This window comes from Euleptes europaea, chromosome 1, assembly GCF_029931775.1.
Source record: "Euleptes europaea isolate rEulEur1 chromosome 1, rEulEur1.hap1, whole genome shotgun sequence".
NCBI classification, from domain to species: Eukaryota; Metazoa; Chordata; class Lepidosauria; order Squamata; family Sphaerodactylidae; genus Euleptes; species Euleptes europaea.
The window spans coordinates 43339215-43357434 of NC_079312.1; the positions used below are offsets into that span (position 1 = coordinate 43339215).

Genomic DNA, 18220 nt, shown 5'->3' on the forward strand with positions numbered 1-18220 from the left:
AATATTAATACTTTATTTAAACTAGGACTAATTGCAAGTTCTTATCTAGTAAAAGTATTACTTTAAAGTTGACAATCCAAAATTACCATGTCTCTCAGCCATGTATAGTGGTTAAGAGCGGCAGACTCTAAACTAGAGAACTGGGTTTGATTCCCCAATCCTCCACATGAACAGCGGACTCTAATCTGGTGAAGCGGGCTTGTTTCCTCGCTCCTCCACAGGAAGCCTGCTGGGTGACCTTAGGCTAGTCACAGTTCTCTCAGAACTCTCTCAGCCTCACCTACCTCACAAGGTGCCTGCTGTGGGGAGGGGAAGGGAAGGTGGTTGTAAGCTGCTTTGAGACTCCTTAAAGGTAGAGAAAAGTGGGGTATAAAAACCAACTCTTCTTCTTACTGGTTGTCATCATCATCATCATCATCATCATTATCATCATTTTAGGAGACCAAAGGTCCAGAAACCATCTACAATTCAGCTCTCATCGCCACAGCGGATGCATCTGGCGGTTGTAGCATGTGGTGACCGGCTGGAAGAAACGCTCATCATGTTGAAATCAGCAGTTCTGTTCAGCAACAAGAAACTCAAGTTTCACATCTTTGCTGAAGATTCCCTGAAGCCCGAATTTGAGAGGAAAGTGAGTCACCCTCGTTCATTTTTTTTTCAGCAGCTGATCTTCAGGCCCTCATATTTGATTAGAAATGCCCGACAGCCACAAGTTAAGAAGTCAATGAATTCTTTTGCATTTTAAGTCCTCAAAATTCCATCTGAATAAGGGCTCTCTTTTAATTTGTTTGACATTGTTGCAATAGCATTTCTAGAAACTGTCCATCAAGAATTCTAATCCCTTTCCTCCCTATGCTCTTCAGTTGCAGGACTGGCCTTCCTCTTATACAAAGAAGTTTGAGCATAATGTCTACCCAATTGCCTTTTCGGTAGGAAATGCTCAGGAATGGAAAAAATTATTCAAGCCGTGTGCCGCCCAACGCCTCTTTCTTCCGGTAAGGTACCCAGACTCCCATAAGTGGAAGAACCTAAGAAACCGACAGTGCAACCCTAAACACAGTTACACCCTTCGAAGTTATGTGAGAGCGGTGTGTTGGCCTTAGATTGCTTTAGTTAATGTCTAATTTAATTTGTAAAATAAATAATAGAATAGTCATAATAGTAAAGGGAACAGATTAACAGATGAATCACACTGAAGTTATAGTTCTAATGTAAAATGAGCCAGCATGGTGTAGTGGTTAAGAGTGGTGGTTTGGAGCGGTTGACTCTAATCTGGAGAACCGGGTGTGATTCCCCACTCCTCCACATAAGCGGTGGAGGCTAATCTGGTGAACTGGATTTGTTTCCCCACTCCTACACATGAAGCCAGCTGGGTGACATTGGGCCAGTCACGGCTCTCTCAGAGCTCTTTCAGCCCCACCTACCTCACAGGGTATCTGTTGTGGGGAGGGGAAGAGAAGGTGATTGTAAGCCGGTTTGATTCTTCCTTACATGGTAGAGAAAGACAGCATATAAAAACCAACTCTTCTCCTCCTCTTCCTCCACCCCATAGTTCATAGAAAAGTAAAATGCTAAAAGTAAAATGTTATAAACATAAAGCTTTATATTACTAAAAGTGCTGTTCTAAGCCTGTTGACCTCAATGGACTTAGAGTGACGCAACTCTGCTTAGGATCACACTGTAATAATTTTGCTTCTGTTTAATGGGGATTTCTCTAAAAATGTGATAATTGGCTTCCACTCTTTCATAAAACTCTTTTTTGGGAGGCTTTTCTTGCTGGAGGTGCATGCATTGTAGGCACTTATCCTTAGTAGTTGCTGTACTTTCTGGACCCAGAACAGTTCAGAAGGGTAGTCAAGTCCCCCTCCCCCACTTTTGTGCCATTGCTAAGTATAAACTACTGTCAATACATTTCTTGTTAATTTAAATGAAAGCAAACATGGGCTTCTTCATTGATGTGGCCTGGTATCTCAGTTAAGAGTTGTAATTTAATGCATCATGTTACTAATCTTTTAAATGTTGATCTTGACTTGTTTTCCAATAAAGTGTGAATGTAAGGATTGGTCTGTCAAAGGTGGAAATAAGTAGCAGATTCTGAACATCCTTTCCAGCAGGAAACATTTCCTAAGAAAGCATGTATACAAGCAATGGAATTTGACTAGAGATAAATGGCCAGAGAGATATGGAAGCCTGATTGAACTGTTCCGCTCTCCCTTGCACACCTGTCAGGCAATCTTACCTCGCCACTTCCTAGTTACTAGCCTGAGTCGTGGGTTTTTTTAAAAAAAGAATTGGGATGGTATTGAAAGACTGGTTTCATTCCCCACCTCTCTTTCAGCCATTGAAAAATAAAGCAAGAGAGGCAGTGGCAGCAAAACTCACCTGGGTTCTGGGGAGGGCGTTGGCTCAGTGGTAGGGCATGTGGAAGGTTCCATGTTCAATCCCCAGCATCTCCATTTAAAAGGATCAGTTAAGAGGTGACGTGAAGGACCTCTTCTGCCTGAGACTACCCTTCTGCCTGAGACCCTGAAGGACTACCCTTCTGCCTGAGACCCTGAAGGACTACCCTTCTGCCTGAGACCCAGAAGGTCTGCCTGAGACCCTGAAGGACTACCCTTCTGCCTGAGACCCTGAAGGACTACCCTTCTGCCTGAGACCCAGAAGGTCTGCCTGAGACCCTGAAGGACTACCCTTCTGCCTGAGACCCTGAAGAGCCACTCCCAGTCTGAGTAGACAATACTGACCTTGATGGGCCAATGGTCTGATTCAGTATAAGGCAGCTTCATATGTTCAGGTGACTTTTGGTGTGTGACTGGCTACCTATCTCACAGAGTTGACTGCTGTGAGTGCGAGCAGCACTAGCCATGTCGGGCAGCTGACATTTTTTTTTGGGGGGGGGGAACATGGAACTCCCCATAGAGTTCCACAGGGCTGTGCCATGATTTTGCAGGCATATCTCAATGCCTGCAAAATGGCTCATTTTCGGCCTGAAAGGGCTTAGGAAGCTGCCTAAAGGGAGTTCTGCCCCCGGGAACACCCCAGGAACTCCCCCCTGGATGCTGGCGTGGCCTCTTACCCCAGGACAACACTGCTGGGGTGGGCCACTCTGTTCCTGGGGGTCGGTGTAAGTTGGCCTACACTGGCGCCCGTGCCAGTTTGCAGAGTGCAAGTGGCATGGATGCTGGCATAGGGGTCACACTGGCTCATATGCAGCTCCGACTCCCCCCCTTAGGATTGCATGGTTAGTTCAATAAAGATTAGTATATTTTCAGTTTTTTGAAAAAGTAATAGTAATGAAACACTGCCTTCTTGGTAAGTGCTGTGGTGTACTAGAACTTCAGGCTTCTTCATAGTAAGGATTTGAGGAAGTGAATTAAGTCGATTTCTCCACACATCTCCTAGCTTTGTTTATTCAGGGATGGTTGTGGCCTTCTAAATAACTGAGACAGTGTGCAAAATATTGGTTAAACACTGAATTTCATTTAAGAGAAAAGGCCACACATTTTGGGGATATAGTAGTACTCTGTGGCCTCAAAATACTTCTTGTTTTGTAGTGATCCCCATGCTCCGACCTATGTCCGAGTAAAGATGGTACTTAGCAGTGGCCTGCCACTAACTGTACTTCACTGCGCTCCTTTTGGTTTCCAGCATCCTAGTCTTGATTACTAGGTTCCTGTAGGCTACTTTACATGCACACATCCCAGAATCTCAGAAAGAAACACCATGGCTGCAATAAGTGGTGGGATTTGGTGACCACTGACAGCCAGCAGGTTGTGTGGAAGAGGTAACACACGTCGGTTGCAGAGCCTGGCGGGTGATAATGAAGAGGACATGATGGCAGACCAGCACCAGGACTTGAGAAAGCATACTGTGGGAGCGGGAAGCGAGACTAAAGCTGCATTCAGAGGACCGCATGAACTATGAAGCATGTGGTGTAAGAAAGAAACTCAAAAGCACTCTTCCTCCTTCCCTTATGTGAAGACTGAAAATTTCCTGGCTTAGACCGTAGTTTGTTCTGGCATAGTAGTTGAACTAAACAATAAACTGGCTTGTTCTCTTGTCTGCAAACCAAGATTAGCATTTGAAATCCTGTTCTTTGGGGCAAGACAATAAATCACAGTTCTTTTTTCTTTTTCTTTTTTTTAAATCTGATTTGAACATCACAGTAAACTCTGTTGTCCCCAAGCCAGAAAATTCCCAATATTCTTGCCATACATGGCAAGCAGAGTTCTCAAGCCTGAGATTTTCTGTCCGGTGTAAGAACAAACCATACTTTGAACTGTCATCTGAATGCAGACATAAACTAATACAGACATGAACTAAGACTGTAGTTAAACTGAATTGCTGCTACAGCTCTGGTCTGATTTCTGAGAGCCAAAGTAGATGTGACTGCATCCCAGAGTCCACCACAGGGATGCCTCTTCAATTTTAGGGATGGAAATCCTTCTGTTTACAAAAACTGCAGGGGCCTGATCCTCATCGGGACCATGGAATGGGGTGTGTGTTCCTGTTTCCCCCAGGCCATATTCAATTGAATAAGAATAAGACGAAGAGTTGGTTTTTATACCCCGCTTCTCTACCTTTAAGGAGTTTCAAACCGGTTTACAATTGCCTTCCCTTCCTCTCCCCACAACAGACACCATGTAAGGTAGGTGGGGCTGAGAGAGTTCGGAGAGAACTGCGACTAGCCCAAGGTCATCCAGCACTTCATGTAGGAGGAGTGGGTAATCAAATCTGGTTCTCCAGATTAGAGTCCACCGCTCTTAACCACTATGCCACGCTGGCCCAACTTCTCCAGCGTTTGAGATCTTAAAAATGGCATATGGGCAGAAGGAACAGGCTCACCTCCTTCCCCTTGCCATAATCCTGATCAGGATTGGGCCACTGCAGCATTAGTAAACAGAGGGAATTTAATCTCATAGTGGACATGGGGATGCCACATCTAGTTTGGCTCTGAGACAAACATTCTTGGGAGTCTGGTGTGTCTCTTGGTGCTTCTGGGAACAGCATGGTTGTGATGGTGGAATGCCCACAGCTGCAAGGGAAGGGTTTTGAAGAGAAAGGGTTTTGAAAGAGGAGTCATTGGTATATCTGAGGATGTTATTGAGGAAACACTGTTAGAGCAGGAGTCATGAAGAAAGGGAAGGGTGGCCATCCTCTTCATCCAAGGCTGTCTTGGTAAGATGGTACCATCAATAATTACTTTTGGAAATGGTCCTTGATGGTCCTGGACTCTTCTTTTGATGCATAAGTTTGAGTTTAGATCCTAGTTCAGGGTTCAGAATTTGTACTCAGCACAGAAATAATAAAAAAATCAACGGAGGTAATCTTTCAACTAGGCATTTAAGACTAGGCTTGCTTTTTCAGAGCAGAGTAATCCAGGCTATCAAAAGAGTATGGCTGTGGAGAAGTTGGAATGTGGGTTTAGCTGTTACAGGCAATGAAGCAGATTTCTGCAGTATAACTACATATTTGGAAGCTTCCACTTGGAGAATTGTTTTATTCTTGTGCTTCATCCATCTAAGCCAGTTAGTTAGCCTAATGTGCATATTAACAGTAAGGGTGGAGAAGACAGTTTGTTGTTGTTGTTTTAAAAAGAGAAAGGCAAGCTTTTTTGGGGCAATGTTTTTTGTATATATTACACTGTTTCTGTTGCATTTTTTCTTCATGGCGTAATCTGCTTTGAATATCTGTGGGAAAGGTGACTTCAAATGAAGTAAAATAAGACTGGTAACTACACAATATGCCCTAGTTTATTGTGACATTTGAATCGGATGAAAAAAACAACCGTCGTTTATTGTCTCATCTACAAACTAGGACTGTAAACACCAGCCTTGCTCTGGAGACAATAGAACAGACCAGTTTGTTGTGACATAGGAATTGGGCTAAACAACAAACGGTGGTTAGTTCCAGCCCAGGAAATTTTCAGTCTCCACACAAAGGAAGAAGGAAGGGAGCTTTTGAGGCTCAATCTTTGACTGCATATTCCAGAGGCAACATTTTGAAAATATTCCTCAAATAGCCTATTTAATTGAGCTGGAGTGGCTTTTTAAATTTTTCATGTAGGCACTTAAGACTAGCAATGATAAGCCCTCAGTAGAATAAGCCAGTGTTTCATACCTGACACACACTTAAGGGAGAAAATCCTCAAGTTCAGACTGTTCTCCACTTATGGTAATGGTGGCACTTGGCATCATACATCTGACTTTGCATTGCATTTCTCCACAGATTTTCACCCTTTATTCTTCTCCTTTCACTCATTCATAAATTCTCCAAGGCGCATATATCATTGGAGTGGAATCTAGGATACTGCTAGGAAAGTAATTAATGTCATTCATTCCAAGCCCTTCAATAACATTTTCTCCCCTCCCACCCCATATACAATGCACAGACCTCGGAGGCCAGCTTGAAATTCCTGAATGAATACAAAACTTCCCTCGACATTTAGATTTGTTGGGTTGAATTCTTCCCTAGCAAACGTAACCGTTAACTAAAAGTTGACTAAGCAGGCATTTCAGCAGAGGAACTAGCATCTAGGAAGCTGAGCCCAAACCTTTACTGAACCCCTACACCATGCTGACTCTGTCTAATAAAAGAGTAATGTCATGTAACCCCTGTTTCTCCTACCCACCCCAGTTGAGAGAATAAATTACTGGGCCTCAGTTGGTTTATTGGAGGAGGAGGAAGAGGAGGAGGGGTGAAGGGGAGAAAGTAGCGGTGCCCTTTGGCTTCTATTTCTCCTGATCAGAGGAGAATTGCCAATAGGCGAAAGAAAGAAAAATACCATTTTGAAACAAATCCATAAACCCTGTCCCCATTTTTTATGCTTCAACAAAAATATATATAAATAGGATTTATTTAACAATTGGGCGGGGGGATCAGAGTAGGAGAACATATGTATAAATGCTCAAACGTAAGCAACAAATTAAAGATGGAACTAGAAAGGTAGTAGAAACTCACTTTCCCCCTTTAGGTCTTCTGACAGTCTCTCTGTCTTCCCTGAAGGTTGGTTTCAGGTGCTGCTCTAGGTCTCTAGAGACAGCAGCTGTCTTTTAAACTCTTCACCAGGCTATGTTTTCCTCTGTACAGAACAAAGCTGCTTCTCCTCAGATGGCTTCCTTCTCCCTTTTTCTTCAGCAATCTCCTTTTTTCCCTTAATTTAGCAACTTCAGGGAAAAATTGCTGTTGTATGTATTATCCTGTTTTTAATAAGATTTTTAAAATAATTATAATAATCTGGTTTTATTGCATTGTTTTATTATGTGTACTGTACTGTTTTACTGCATTTTAAAAAATGTATAGCCGGGCTTGACTCTTGGTGACAAAGTCGGACTAGAAATAAAGGAATTACGTGAAAACGAAAGTCCTTTCTTTCAGAAACTCCACCAGGGGACCAGTCCTGTGGAGTTGGTCTGGGAAATAAGGCAAACAAAATGAAGAGATTTACTGCAAAAGAGGACAGGGGGAGCGTAAAAGATGAAGAAGTCCATTAAGCGACTGTTTGAAAAAATATTGATAAATGTTTTTTCGATAAAATCTCTGATACTATGGATGACTGCATACAGAACCAAATGCCCACAAGAGGGCACACTGTGTACAAAAATTGACATGCTGATTGTTATTCTTCTCCCTTATGATGGGAGAACACCTAGGTAATCTGTCATCCCAATCAGACATTTAAAAAGTGGCCAGATTGAGGAAGGGCCAAAGCTTTGCATGCAGAAGATTCCAAGTACAGACCCTGGTATCTTCTTGTTAAGGGTTTTGCAGCTCTGACAGACTTAAGCTGGAGACCTTGGAGAGGTCAGGTCAAAGTATTGGACTAAATAGACAAAAGGCAGTTTCATGTGTTCATACGATTTTTTGTTAACCCCTTTTCAGAGGCTGAGACCACATCAGTTGTCTTTGGCTACCTAGCACGAAACTACTTGGGGATAATTCACATGACTAGAATTACCCAAGAAAAGGTCTTTTCAGAAAGTAGTCTTGTTACTTGGACATTTTTATCATGTGGTGATTTTTTTTTTCATATGTGGGACTTCTCACCACGGATGAGCAATAGTGATCACAAACCCTGGTATAATCACTGCCTCAGGAGGCAGCACAGAAATATCCGAAATAAATAAAAATGTATTAATCACTATACAGCTGGGGTGTCATATTGTGTAGCTGCCACTCTTGCTTTTCCATATTTTTTGAAATCATGAACTATTCTTCTTGGCAAAACTCTTTACTTCTCTCCTCTTCCCCACTCCCAGCGTTCCTGCGTACCAGGTAGGGTTGCCAGGTTCTTCTTCACCACCGGCGGGAGATTTTGGGGGTGGAGCCTGAGGAGTGTGGGGTTTGGGGAGGGGAGGGACTTCAATGCCATAGAGTCCAGTTGCCAAAGTGGCCATTTTCTCCAGGTGAACTGACCTCTGTTGGCTGGAGATCAGTTGTAATGGCAGGAGATCTTCTGCTATTACCTGGAGGTTAGGAAATTAGCACAGGAGCAAAGTTAATTAACAAGAGTGCAAAATTATTTATAATCTACTTAACAGTACACAAACACATCATAGTGAACATATACAAACATGACCTACAATATGACAAACAATTAAAGTGACAAGTTTATAATTTTGCACTCTTGTTAATTAATGTTGCTCCTGTGCTAATTTCCTAATCTCTTTGATACTAGTACAGTGGTGTCTATTTTTCTCCCATTACCTGGAGGTTGGCAACCCTAGTACCAGGACCGCATGATCAGTTCACGAAGTCCAGCTGACCCTGAAGCGGTCAGATAGCATATTGAATACAAAGTAGAGTCAAAGGGACATATTGACATGTATACCCAACAGAAATGAATTATTGGCTCATAATGTCTCTTTGGTCTTTCTTTCTCTCTATTGTTTTCTTTCCACATGTTTTCCCTACAACTCCTGGCAATTCCCTAGATGATTTTGAAAGATGTGGATTCCCTTTTGTATGTGGACACAGATGTTCTGTTCCTACGGCCCATTGATGACATCTGGGACTTTCTGAGAACGTTTAATTCTACACAGCTGGCTGCTATGGCACCAGAACATGAAATACCAAAGATTGGCTGGTACAGTCGGTTTGCTCGTCATCCTTATTATGGAACGACCGGGGTCAACTCTGGTGTCATGCTGATGAATTTAACCCGCATAAGAAATGCCCAGTTCAAGGTAAGGTGTTTTTTTAAATCTTTCCCATCAACTGTGGATTGATATTTGTCTCCTTCCATTTCTGGCTGCTTCTGGAAATCATCCTGGGTCAAAATGGTTTACCTTGGGCACTTTTATAAAGATGACTTTTGCATGTTAAAAAAGCAGCCTGTGTTAGTTTAGTCCTAGATATTGGGTTTCCTGAGAAATGGGGCCAGAGCAACTAAATCACTGGTGCACAGGAGCATAGCAAAGGAGTAGTCCACTTCTGAGGAAGAATCTTCACTGTAGTTCTTCATTACTGCGCTGAGAACATCATCAGTCAAAGTTTTGATGCACCTCACAACTCCCTGTCCAGCCGAGTAAGAAACGCTTCAGACAGTATTCCTGCCAAGACAGTTTTTGATTCCTAGGACTTCATGTGAATTGATATCTTTTTTAAAAAAGAATTCTAGAAGCCTCACGTGACCAGAGTGTTAAGGTGTGTGATGTTGGCTGTGATCTCTGTGAAAGTATTAAAGTTCTTCTGGTGTGGCACGCTAGGAGGGATAAGAGTTCAGCTGGCCCTCAAAAGCTTCTGCTGAGGGACAAGAATCACTTGTGAACAAAATGTCATGTGGCGGGGGTGTGTGCCCTGCAGTGATAAGGGAAAATCAAACAAAATTTCCTCACCTCATTCTTTTGCTAGCAAAGCAAACTGGGCTCCAAGGCTTGCCCAGCGGCCACAAGAGTGAGGGGATTTTGCCTTATCCCACCTTTTCAGGGTTATCATGTTCCAGGAGCTCAGCAAAATAGCATACTATTGCTAGGTCTCCCACTGCTGTGATTTCCGTTGGCACTACTTCTCAACAGCTTTATACCTGTCTTTCAGAACAGCATGATACCAACAGGCTTGACGTGGGAAGAAATGTTGTACCCTTTATACCAGAAGTACAAAAACTACATTACATGGGGAGACCAGGACTTGCTCAATATTATTTTTTCCTTTAATCCAGGTACAGGATGCATACATTCTACATGCATATAAAATACTATGTTCCTTTGTCGTCTTCAGATATTTAATAGGGAGAGAGGTGGCTCTTCTCCCTCCCTCTGTTTCCCCCCCTTAACATTTCACTTATTTTTTTGAACTAGTAATACTAGCCTGATCTTGTCAGATCTCAGAAGCTAAGCAGGGTCAATCCTGGCAAGTAGTTGGATGGGAGACCTCCAAGGAACACTAGGGTCATGACACAGAGGCAGGCAATGGCAAACCACCTCCGAACGCCTCTTGCCTTGAAAACCCCCGCAGGGGTTGCTATAAGTCACGTGTGACCTGGTGTAAAAAAAAATACTAAGGATGAGGACAACTGATCGTGTGTTTACTATTTTAAACATTTTTGGTATAGGTACATGTGGGAGCTTTGTGAGTGTGTGTGAACTCCATGTGTGTGTGTTTGAACTCCAGCCATGTTAAGAGCCGAAGATCACAGCACAGTTGTGGAGAAGCAGAGGGGCATTGTAACCACTAGTGCCTACTAGTTGTTGTAGCTCAGATCTGACGAGCTCTTTATATGTTTAGAGTTGCCCCTGAAAGTGTTTCCTGTTGCTTAGAGATGGCACAGGGGAAATATTTTCAAGCAGAGCTCTTGGTTTCCTGGTTTTATCCTAAATTTCTTTGTGCAGGAAGTTTGGAAATACTAGATCATGATTGTAGATTTTGGAAGGGGCAGAATCTATTTGCTTAGCTCTCCTTCATTCATGTCCTTTGTTCTCTTATCCAGGCCCTAGAACAGGGGTGGGGAATGTCAGGCCCGGGGGCCGTTTAAGGCCCACAAAGTCATTTGGTCTGGCCCTTTGTGGGTCCTGGCAGATCGCTAGCTCAGAAGGATCTAAGAATGGTGATCTGCCCCCTCTCGCGGACAGGAATAGCCTCTATTCAAGGCAGATGTGAGTTTTGTTTTGCTGGGAAAGGAACCTTTTTTCCCCTTGCAGAAGAGTTGTTAGCTATGGAGCTGCTAGGATCGGCCAAGAAACTGGAGAAATGTATTCGCTCTGTACTACAAGAGGGCTGGGGGCGGAAGTGGCGACAATGGAGGGGTTAAAGGTGGCAGGGCCAGAATGCGCTTGGGGTGGGGGAGTTCTTAGCCAGTGTGTCTTCATTTCACCCCGGCAGGAGGAGGTAGTAGGAACCGGCTGTAGAATCTTGCCCACCAGGTGGGCAAGTGCACCACTGGTTGGATGCCTGCATTCTTGCCCGTGTGTGTGTGTGGGGGGGGGGGGTTCATCTGGGGCAGCTGCCTGCTTGGAGCTTGGTAGGCTAATTTTTAAGTTGATAATTTTGTATGGCCCGCAAATGATGTTATAAATATCCAAATGGCCCTTGGCAGAAAAAAGGTTCCCTACCCCTGCCCTAGAACATGTCTGCCACCACCTCTATGCTTCCTCCCCCTCCCAAAAAAACCCCTGTCGCTTCAAACTGTGTTGCTGTTATGGCATTTCAGAATGAAATACCGGTATATACACATCTGTCCCTCATCTGCATAGTCTTCCCTTTTTTAAAAAACACAATTTAAACTTTCCCCACCAGATTTTGAAGGGCTTTTGTGTGTGTGCTAAATCCTTCTTGTATATGTCCTTGGAAGTTGAATCTACTAATTTTGCTTTGTATTCACCCCTCCCCCCCCCCGCTTCTTTTCTCAATTGGGCTTTCTAGAGTGTCTGTATCTGTTCCCTTGCCAGTGGAACTATCGGCCAGATCACTGCATGTATGGGAGTAACTGTAAAGGAGCAGAGGAGGAAGGCGTATCCATTCTCCATGGGAATCGGGGCGTCTACCATGACGATAAGCAGCCTACTTTCAAAGCACTATATGAAGTGATACGTGATGTAAGTGGTTTCCTGCCAAAGTTCAGAGTCTTACATACTGTTAAAACATGTGTTCCCTCATCTGATTGGGAAGGTTCTAGCCAGAAGCCCGCCTGGTCTCCATCTTGCTGTTTCCTGTTTAGAACAACCCAAACTCCATTTGGCATCTGCAGCTGTTTTAACAGGTTCTTTGGGATGTGTCCCACGTGCTAAATTTGGTAGCTCATCTTTAACTTAAAGGCTGTAGAAAAGAGGAATGAGACCCATGATTTGTTGACAGCCAACAAGCAAGAGACAAAATGAATTAGGATTGAGGTCTGTGACATGGGTGGGTCATGGCTCAGTGCTAGAGGTTATGTTTCGTATGCAGAGGGACATTTTGTCTGTCACAGGAAGATCTGGTGGAATTGAGTTGTAGTGTTCAGTTTAGTGGAAGCGAATTGCAGGATCCAACCCATTGGGTTTATGGAGGCCTAACTGCACAGGAGTGGGCTGCATGCCGGGCAGACACTAAGGCTTGGCTTTTTCACAGATGGAAGTTTTCTGCCCTTCCTTCTGCAGCCTAAAATGCCCTCTGATATGCCACTCCTCATAGTCCCCTGTCCACCAGGAGTAGCAATGAAGGGGCATTTTGGCCTGCAGCAGAATAGGGGAGGCATGAAAGTCCTATACTATTTATCTCTCCCCCCCCCATTTTCTCTTCTTTAGTTTTCCTTTGAAGACAATCTCATTCAATCAATGTACTACCCTCTCCAGTCGAAGTTCCTTGATACTGTACACACTTTATGTGGTCGAATTCCTCAAATTTTTCTGAAACAGATCGAGAGAACCATGAAGAAAGTCTATGAAAACCGAGTGGTTGTCCAGGTTGGGGCCAATTTCAGATTGTAATTATTGCGATTCATTTTTAATGTGGTCTTCACCTTTTCATCCAGACCTCTTGAAGAAGATTAACTGAAGGAAAAAAATGTTTTAGACAGCTGCAGCTTAAGCAAAATTGTCAGGGTGTATTTGGTTTTTTTTTTGTTTTTAATGCTGAACACACAATTCATGAACTTGCTGATGAAGATGAATATGGCATGAAAATCTAAGAATTTCCGCTAGTAGCTGTCAAAATTCTTTGGAAATGACTGGTAAGTGTAAATTTTTATGCTTTTGTATGAAGTTTACAAAGCACTGTGTCCGGGTTAACTCCCGCTGAAATGAAGGGCCCTTTTCAGAGGGAAAACAAGACTCAAAATTGGTCACGCACAGACAGTCAAACACATACACAAAATAAAAATATAACTATTGGAGCCCCTTGGCACAGAGTGGTAAGCTGCAGTACTGCAGACCAAGCTCTGCTCACGACCTGAGTTCGATCCCAATGAAAGTTGGTTTCAGGTAGCCGGCTCAAGGTTGACTCAGCCTTCCATCCTTCCGAGGTCGGTGAAATGAGTACCTAGCTTGCTGGGAGTAAAGGGAAGATGACTGGGGAAGGCACTGGAAAACCACCCCGTAAACAAAAGTCTGCCTAGTAAACATCGGGATGTGATGTCATCCCATGGGCCAGGAATGATCTGGTGCTTGCACAGGGGACCTTTACCTTTATTAGATATTACCAGAGTTCCTCTGAGCATGTAAGGTTCCCCAGCACTGTTGAAAAGGCCAAGCCATTCTGAAGGCGCATTCTGAAGGTGCTCAGGTCAGGCTCCTGCAGTGGAAAGCTTTGTGCTCGGTTTCCATCATTCTCTTCCTGCATTCTTCCTGTCCGTAACTGTCACTTTCACTATGCTAGAATTACACGTACATGAAAAAAAGTCCATATGGCCCATTTTGGGCCTGAAAAGAATACTGAGGACTCAAGCACCCTGATCTAGCAGTCCTTTTTCATGCATCTACATCCTCTTATTAAGAGCCCCATGGAGCAGAGTGGTAAGCTGCAATACTGCAGTCAAAAGCTCTGCTCACGACCTGAGTTCGATCCCAATGGGAGTCAGTTTCAGGTAGCTGGCTGAAGGTTGACTCAGCCTTCCATCCTTCCGAGGCCGGTAAAATGAGTACCCAGCTTGCTGCTGGGGGTAAAGTATAGATGACTGGGGAAGGCACTGGCAAACCACTCCGTAAACATAGTCTGCCTAGTAAACGTCGGGATGTGACGTCACCCCATGGGTCAGGAATGACCCCATGCTTGCACAGCGGACTACCTTTACCTACATCCTCTTATAAATTCTGTTGCCTGTTTTCTTTTTAAAAGGGAGGCAAACTTCTACTGTCTTATGTACATGGAATCCCCTCTAGTCCTCATCTCCCAGAAAGTTCCTAAAGCGAAAAACCCATGCACAGCTTGAATGAAGTAACTGATGCAGGTCATATTTCTTCCATTTCCAAGATCAAACTTCTAATTCTTTGGTGTAGAGTAGGCAGTGCTGATCTTGCGAGACCAGTGCTCTGACTTGCTGTAAAGCAACATAATGTGTTCAGTTGATGCAACCTCATCTTCAGAAGTTGAGTTCCAGTGACACCATTACTCTAAACTACAAATGAATTCATCATAATGAAGGAAGCAAAAAACTGGAGCCCAGTGTAGAAAAAAGCATTATCTCTAACAGTGATTGATATGTTTACAGAAGTTGCAATGTTGTGTGTGCGCACATTGGTTTGTATTTTAAGTTTTTACCAGAAAATGTATTTGATTTATGAAGGATTTGATCTAACGTGGAAACAGGTATATGCACAATAATCATGAGAATTCTGCAAGATTCTTTTCCTCTGTTCGTTTTATTCTTTTTTTTGTGTGTGCACTGTAAAACTTATGGGTTTTTTTTAAAAAAAACTGTATAAATATGTTTATGTTTTAATGCTTTATCAATTTAGAATAGTAATTTAAATTTTACTGCAACGTTCAGAACTATATCACATTTCAGTTTTAACAGTAATCTTACTTTTCCATCTTAATCTTATTATTTTATACATCATACTCAATAATAATTTCTTTGAAATAGCCATCACTTATTTTCTTCATGCATATGTAGTATTACATTCTGAACTGTGAGACAGCAACTGGAAAAGCATTTGCTACGAACTGACCTGAATGTGACTTAGGGGTGATACATCGTCAGAATAGCTGTGAATGAATATAAGGTCACAAATCTGAAGAACAGGATCAATATTGGACTAACTCATTATCAAATCAAGTTGCCTTACAGTATGATCCTCTGCCTTAAGAACCCTAAACTCAGCCCATATGTAAACTTGTGGCATGAGGAATGCAAACTGAATGTGGGCCTTAAAATCGTATTATAGAAGTCAATAAATCCTCAGCCCTAAACATACCTTGTTACTTACTTTAAATCAGTTAGAGCCATGTGCATAGAATAATCCCATCCTATGCAGGGCAGAGGTGGGCATGCCCAAGCTGGTTGATTTCAGTCTTTAGCAGGCCTAGTCTGCATAGGATTGGGCTGCAAGGGTGCTTATGATTTCAACTGTCTGCATAAGCACCACATTATACTGGAAACCGACAGATTGACAAACGTATCTATGTGCCTCTGGCTACCACCCCAACCATATCAAACAGACCATTGTCTATAGCCAAGCCCTGTGCTATAGTCGCATAGGATTGGGTGGCACGAGTGCTTATGATTTCAACTGTTCTGTAATATTTATTTCAAAGAGCTTAAGCTCAGAAGACTCTGTCATGAGTAAATGAAGCATTTAATCATATAGTCAACATTAAGCATGTCATTAGCTCTCTTAGTAAGTATGAAATTTAGCACATTGGGATGAAATCTTCATTGCCTAATTGGATCCCAGACCCCAAAATGATGGTTCATGCTGGTTGGCCAAGCAAAAAGCAAACAAACCTTGTCTTCTATTGCTCTAGCGTAAAACATCTAAAAAAATTGTGCTTCACTCACAGCTCTTCGATGCATTATGGGAAAATAAGCCAAGAGGACTTCTCAGTGGCATTAGTTGTGCAACTGAACACACACTTTGGTTCTTAGCAGGGTTGCAAACCCTCCCTGCTATGGAAACCTGTTTTGCCTGTCACCACCACTTTTTAAAAAACTGTCATATATGCACTGTGACATCACTTCTGGGGAAAACCTAGAAGTGACATTGGGTAGCTCTAGGAATTGCCAGAAAAAAACCATAGCTTCTGCTGATTCCTACAGCTACCTGATGTCATTCTGGGTTTTCCCCAGGAGTGATGTCACGGCACTCACAGTGCACCCCCCCATCCCACCCCTCCATTTTCCCACTGGTTGCCAGGCCGTGCCAGTTCTTAGGCATACAACTGAGGTCAATGATAATTGCTTTAAGGATATTTGTTGAGAAGAGATATTCAAGGTGTTAACTGGTGTCAGCAGCTATATTTCCTGCCAAGGTTAATCCACTAAAGGCCTGACCCTGTACACCTATATTAATTGCATATGGCAAAGCCATCCAGATTTCTGTACAAGTGGAAAATGGAAATTTCTGTGTGTGTATAAATGCGTAAGTGTTAGTATGTCTGTAAGGCATTACAGTCAATGTCATACCACTTCAGTGTCTTGTATTTTTTTTATTTGATAAGTGCACCATATGTTTATAGCTCCTAAGGAGGTAATTACAGTGCATTTCAAAGTCATTTGCAATTTTACTCTTTTAGTGTAAATAAATGAACCCTTGAGCAACCTTCGCATTTGAAAAGCCTCTGGTTTTTTTCTAGAATAGATTAGAGGGGTTGTTCTGACTCTTTGATGATTGCCTGCTTGTGTGCACACAAACATACATGCCCAAAATAGTGTGTCCTTTAAAAGGTGCCTTGTTTAGGGCTTCTTCCTGATTTTAGTTTGTGTTGATTTAAATATGAGCCAGGAAGAGTTAATCTGTACGCTAAACATGCCATAGAAGGATGTTTACTGGCTGGCCATGAGACAATCTAAGTAGACAACGATGGGTAGCCGTGTTCATCTGTCAATAGCAGTAAAAAAGAGCAAGAGTCCAGTAGCACCTTAAAGACTAACAAAATTTCTGGCAGGGCATGGGCTTTCTTGAGCCGCAGCTCCCTTCTTCAGATACAGCTAGAATGTGACAAATTACAAGAAAGTAAAGGGACAGAATATGACAGTTGCAGTTTATTAGAGGTTTCCCTAATTTTAGGGAGAGAAACTGTGAAATATAATTACTCAAATTTTGAGATGGCATAGTTGCTACAGACATTTAATATAAAGTGAACAGCTGATTTCCAGCAGTTTTCAGTGCTTTAGGTTAGCCGTTGACATCATTATCATGCACCTCCTGGATTGGTTTGCCAGCTCTGGGTAGAGAGATTCCTGTGGTTTGGGGGTGGAGTGTGGGGAGCTTGGGGAAGGAGCTCAGCAAGGATGTGATGCCATAGAGTCCACCCTCTGAAGCTGCCATTTTTCTCCAGGGGAACTGATTTCTGTAGTCTGGAGAGCAATCATAATTCCGGGAGAAATCTAGGCTCTACCTGGAGGTTGGCAACCCTGTTCCTGGAGCTTAGCAAACAAAAACTCATTCGCTGTTCAAAATATTGCCTTCTGTTCCTGCTGGTGGAATTTCCGTGGTGTGACATTTAGCCAGAAGTACCTTTTAGTTCATTTTATTCCTGCTGGTATTGGACTTTGAAGTGTCGGTTTTTCTTCTGCTAGGCCTGTATCGATTCTCTCTCCCTTTCAGAGTCCCATGACAGTGTGGATATTGCCAGAGAGGAAGGAGTAGCTTCTGAGCAAGTCCAGGCTTGTAAAGACCAGAGCAGCATGTACTTGGCATTCTCCCATTCACTCCTGGGACACCGTTTCATTGGGTCTGTGTGATTTAAGACTGAGATGAGACAAATTTAAAAAAAAGAAGAAGAAAAGGATTAATCTTTTAAAATACAGACTCTGGTGACTAAATGCTCAGTGTCCATTACTATCAAAATAAACCCATGAATTAGATACGATTCTTGGGTGCTTGAAGAGTGTCCCTGATTCCTCTGGCTCTCAAGTATTTTGCTGGATTTGGAGAAAGTGGGAAATTGTTGCTGGGCAACTGCAACTGCAGGAATGCTGTCTGTGTGTCTCAGTGAATTATGGGGAGGCAGATCACGATGGGTAGCCAAGTTAGTCAGTCTGTAGCAGTAGAAAAGAGCAAGAGTCCAGTAGCACCTTAAAGACTAACAAAATTTCTGGCAGGGTATGAGCTTTCCTTGAGTCCCAGCTCATTTCATTCACATACAG

General features: G+C 42.9%; 1 protein-coding gene across 1 annotated transcript; it reads left to right on the forward strand.

The window, feature by feature from the left end:
- Positions 1–449: 449 nt before the first annotated feature.
- GXYLT2 (glucoside xylosyltransferase 2) lies at positions 450–12965 on the forward strand. The gene is made up of 6 exons (XM_056855717.1): positions 450–631; positions 864–995; positions 8934–9185; positions 10036–10159; positions 11860–12032; positions 12720–12965. Exons 1-6 carry the CDS (start codon positions 491–493, stop codon positions 12900–12902), a joined length of 1005 nt encoding a protein of 334 aa, XP_056711695.1. The 5' UTR covers positions 450–490; the 3' UTR covers positions 12903–12965.
- The last annotated feature ends 5255 nt before the right edge of the window (positions 12966–18220 follow it).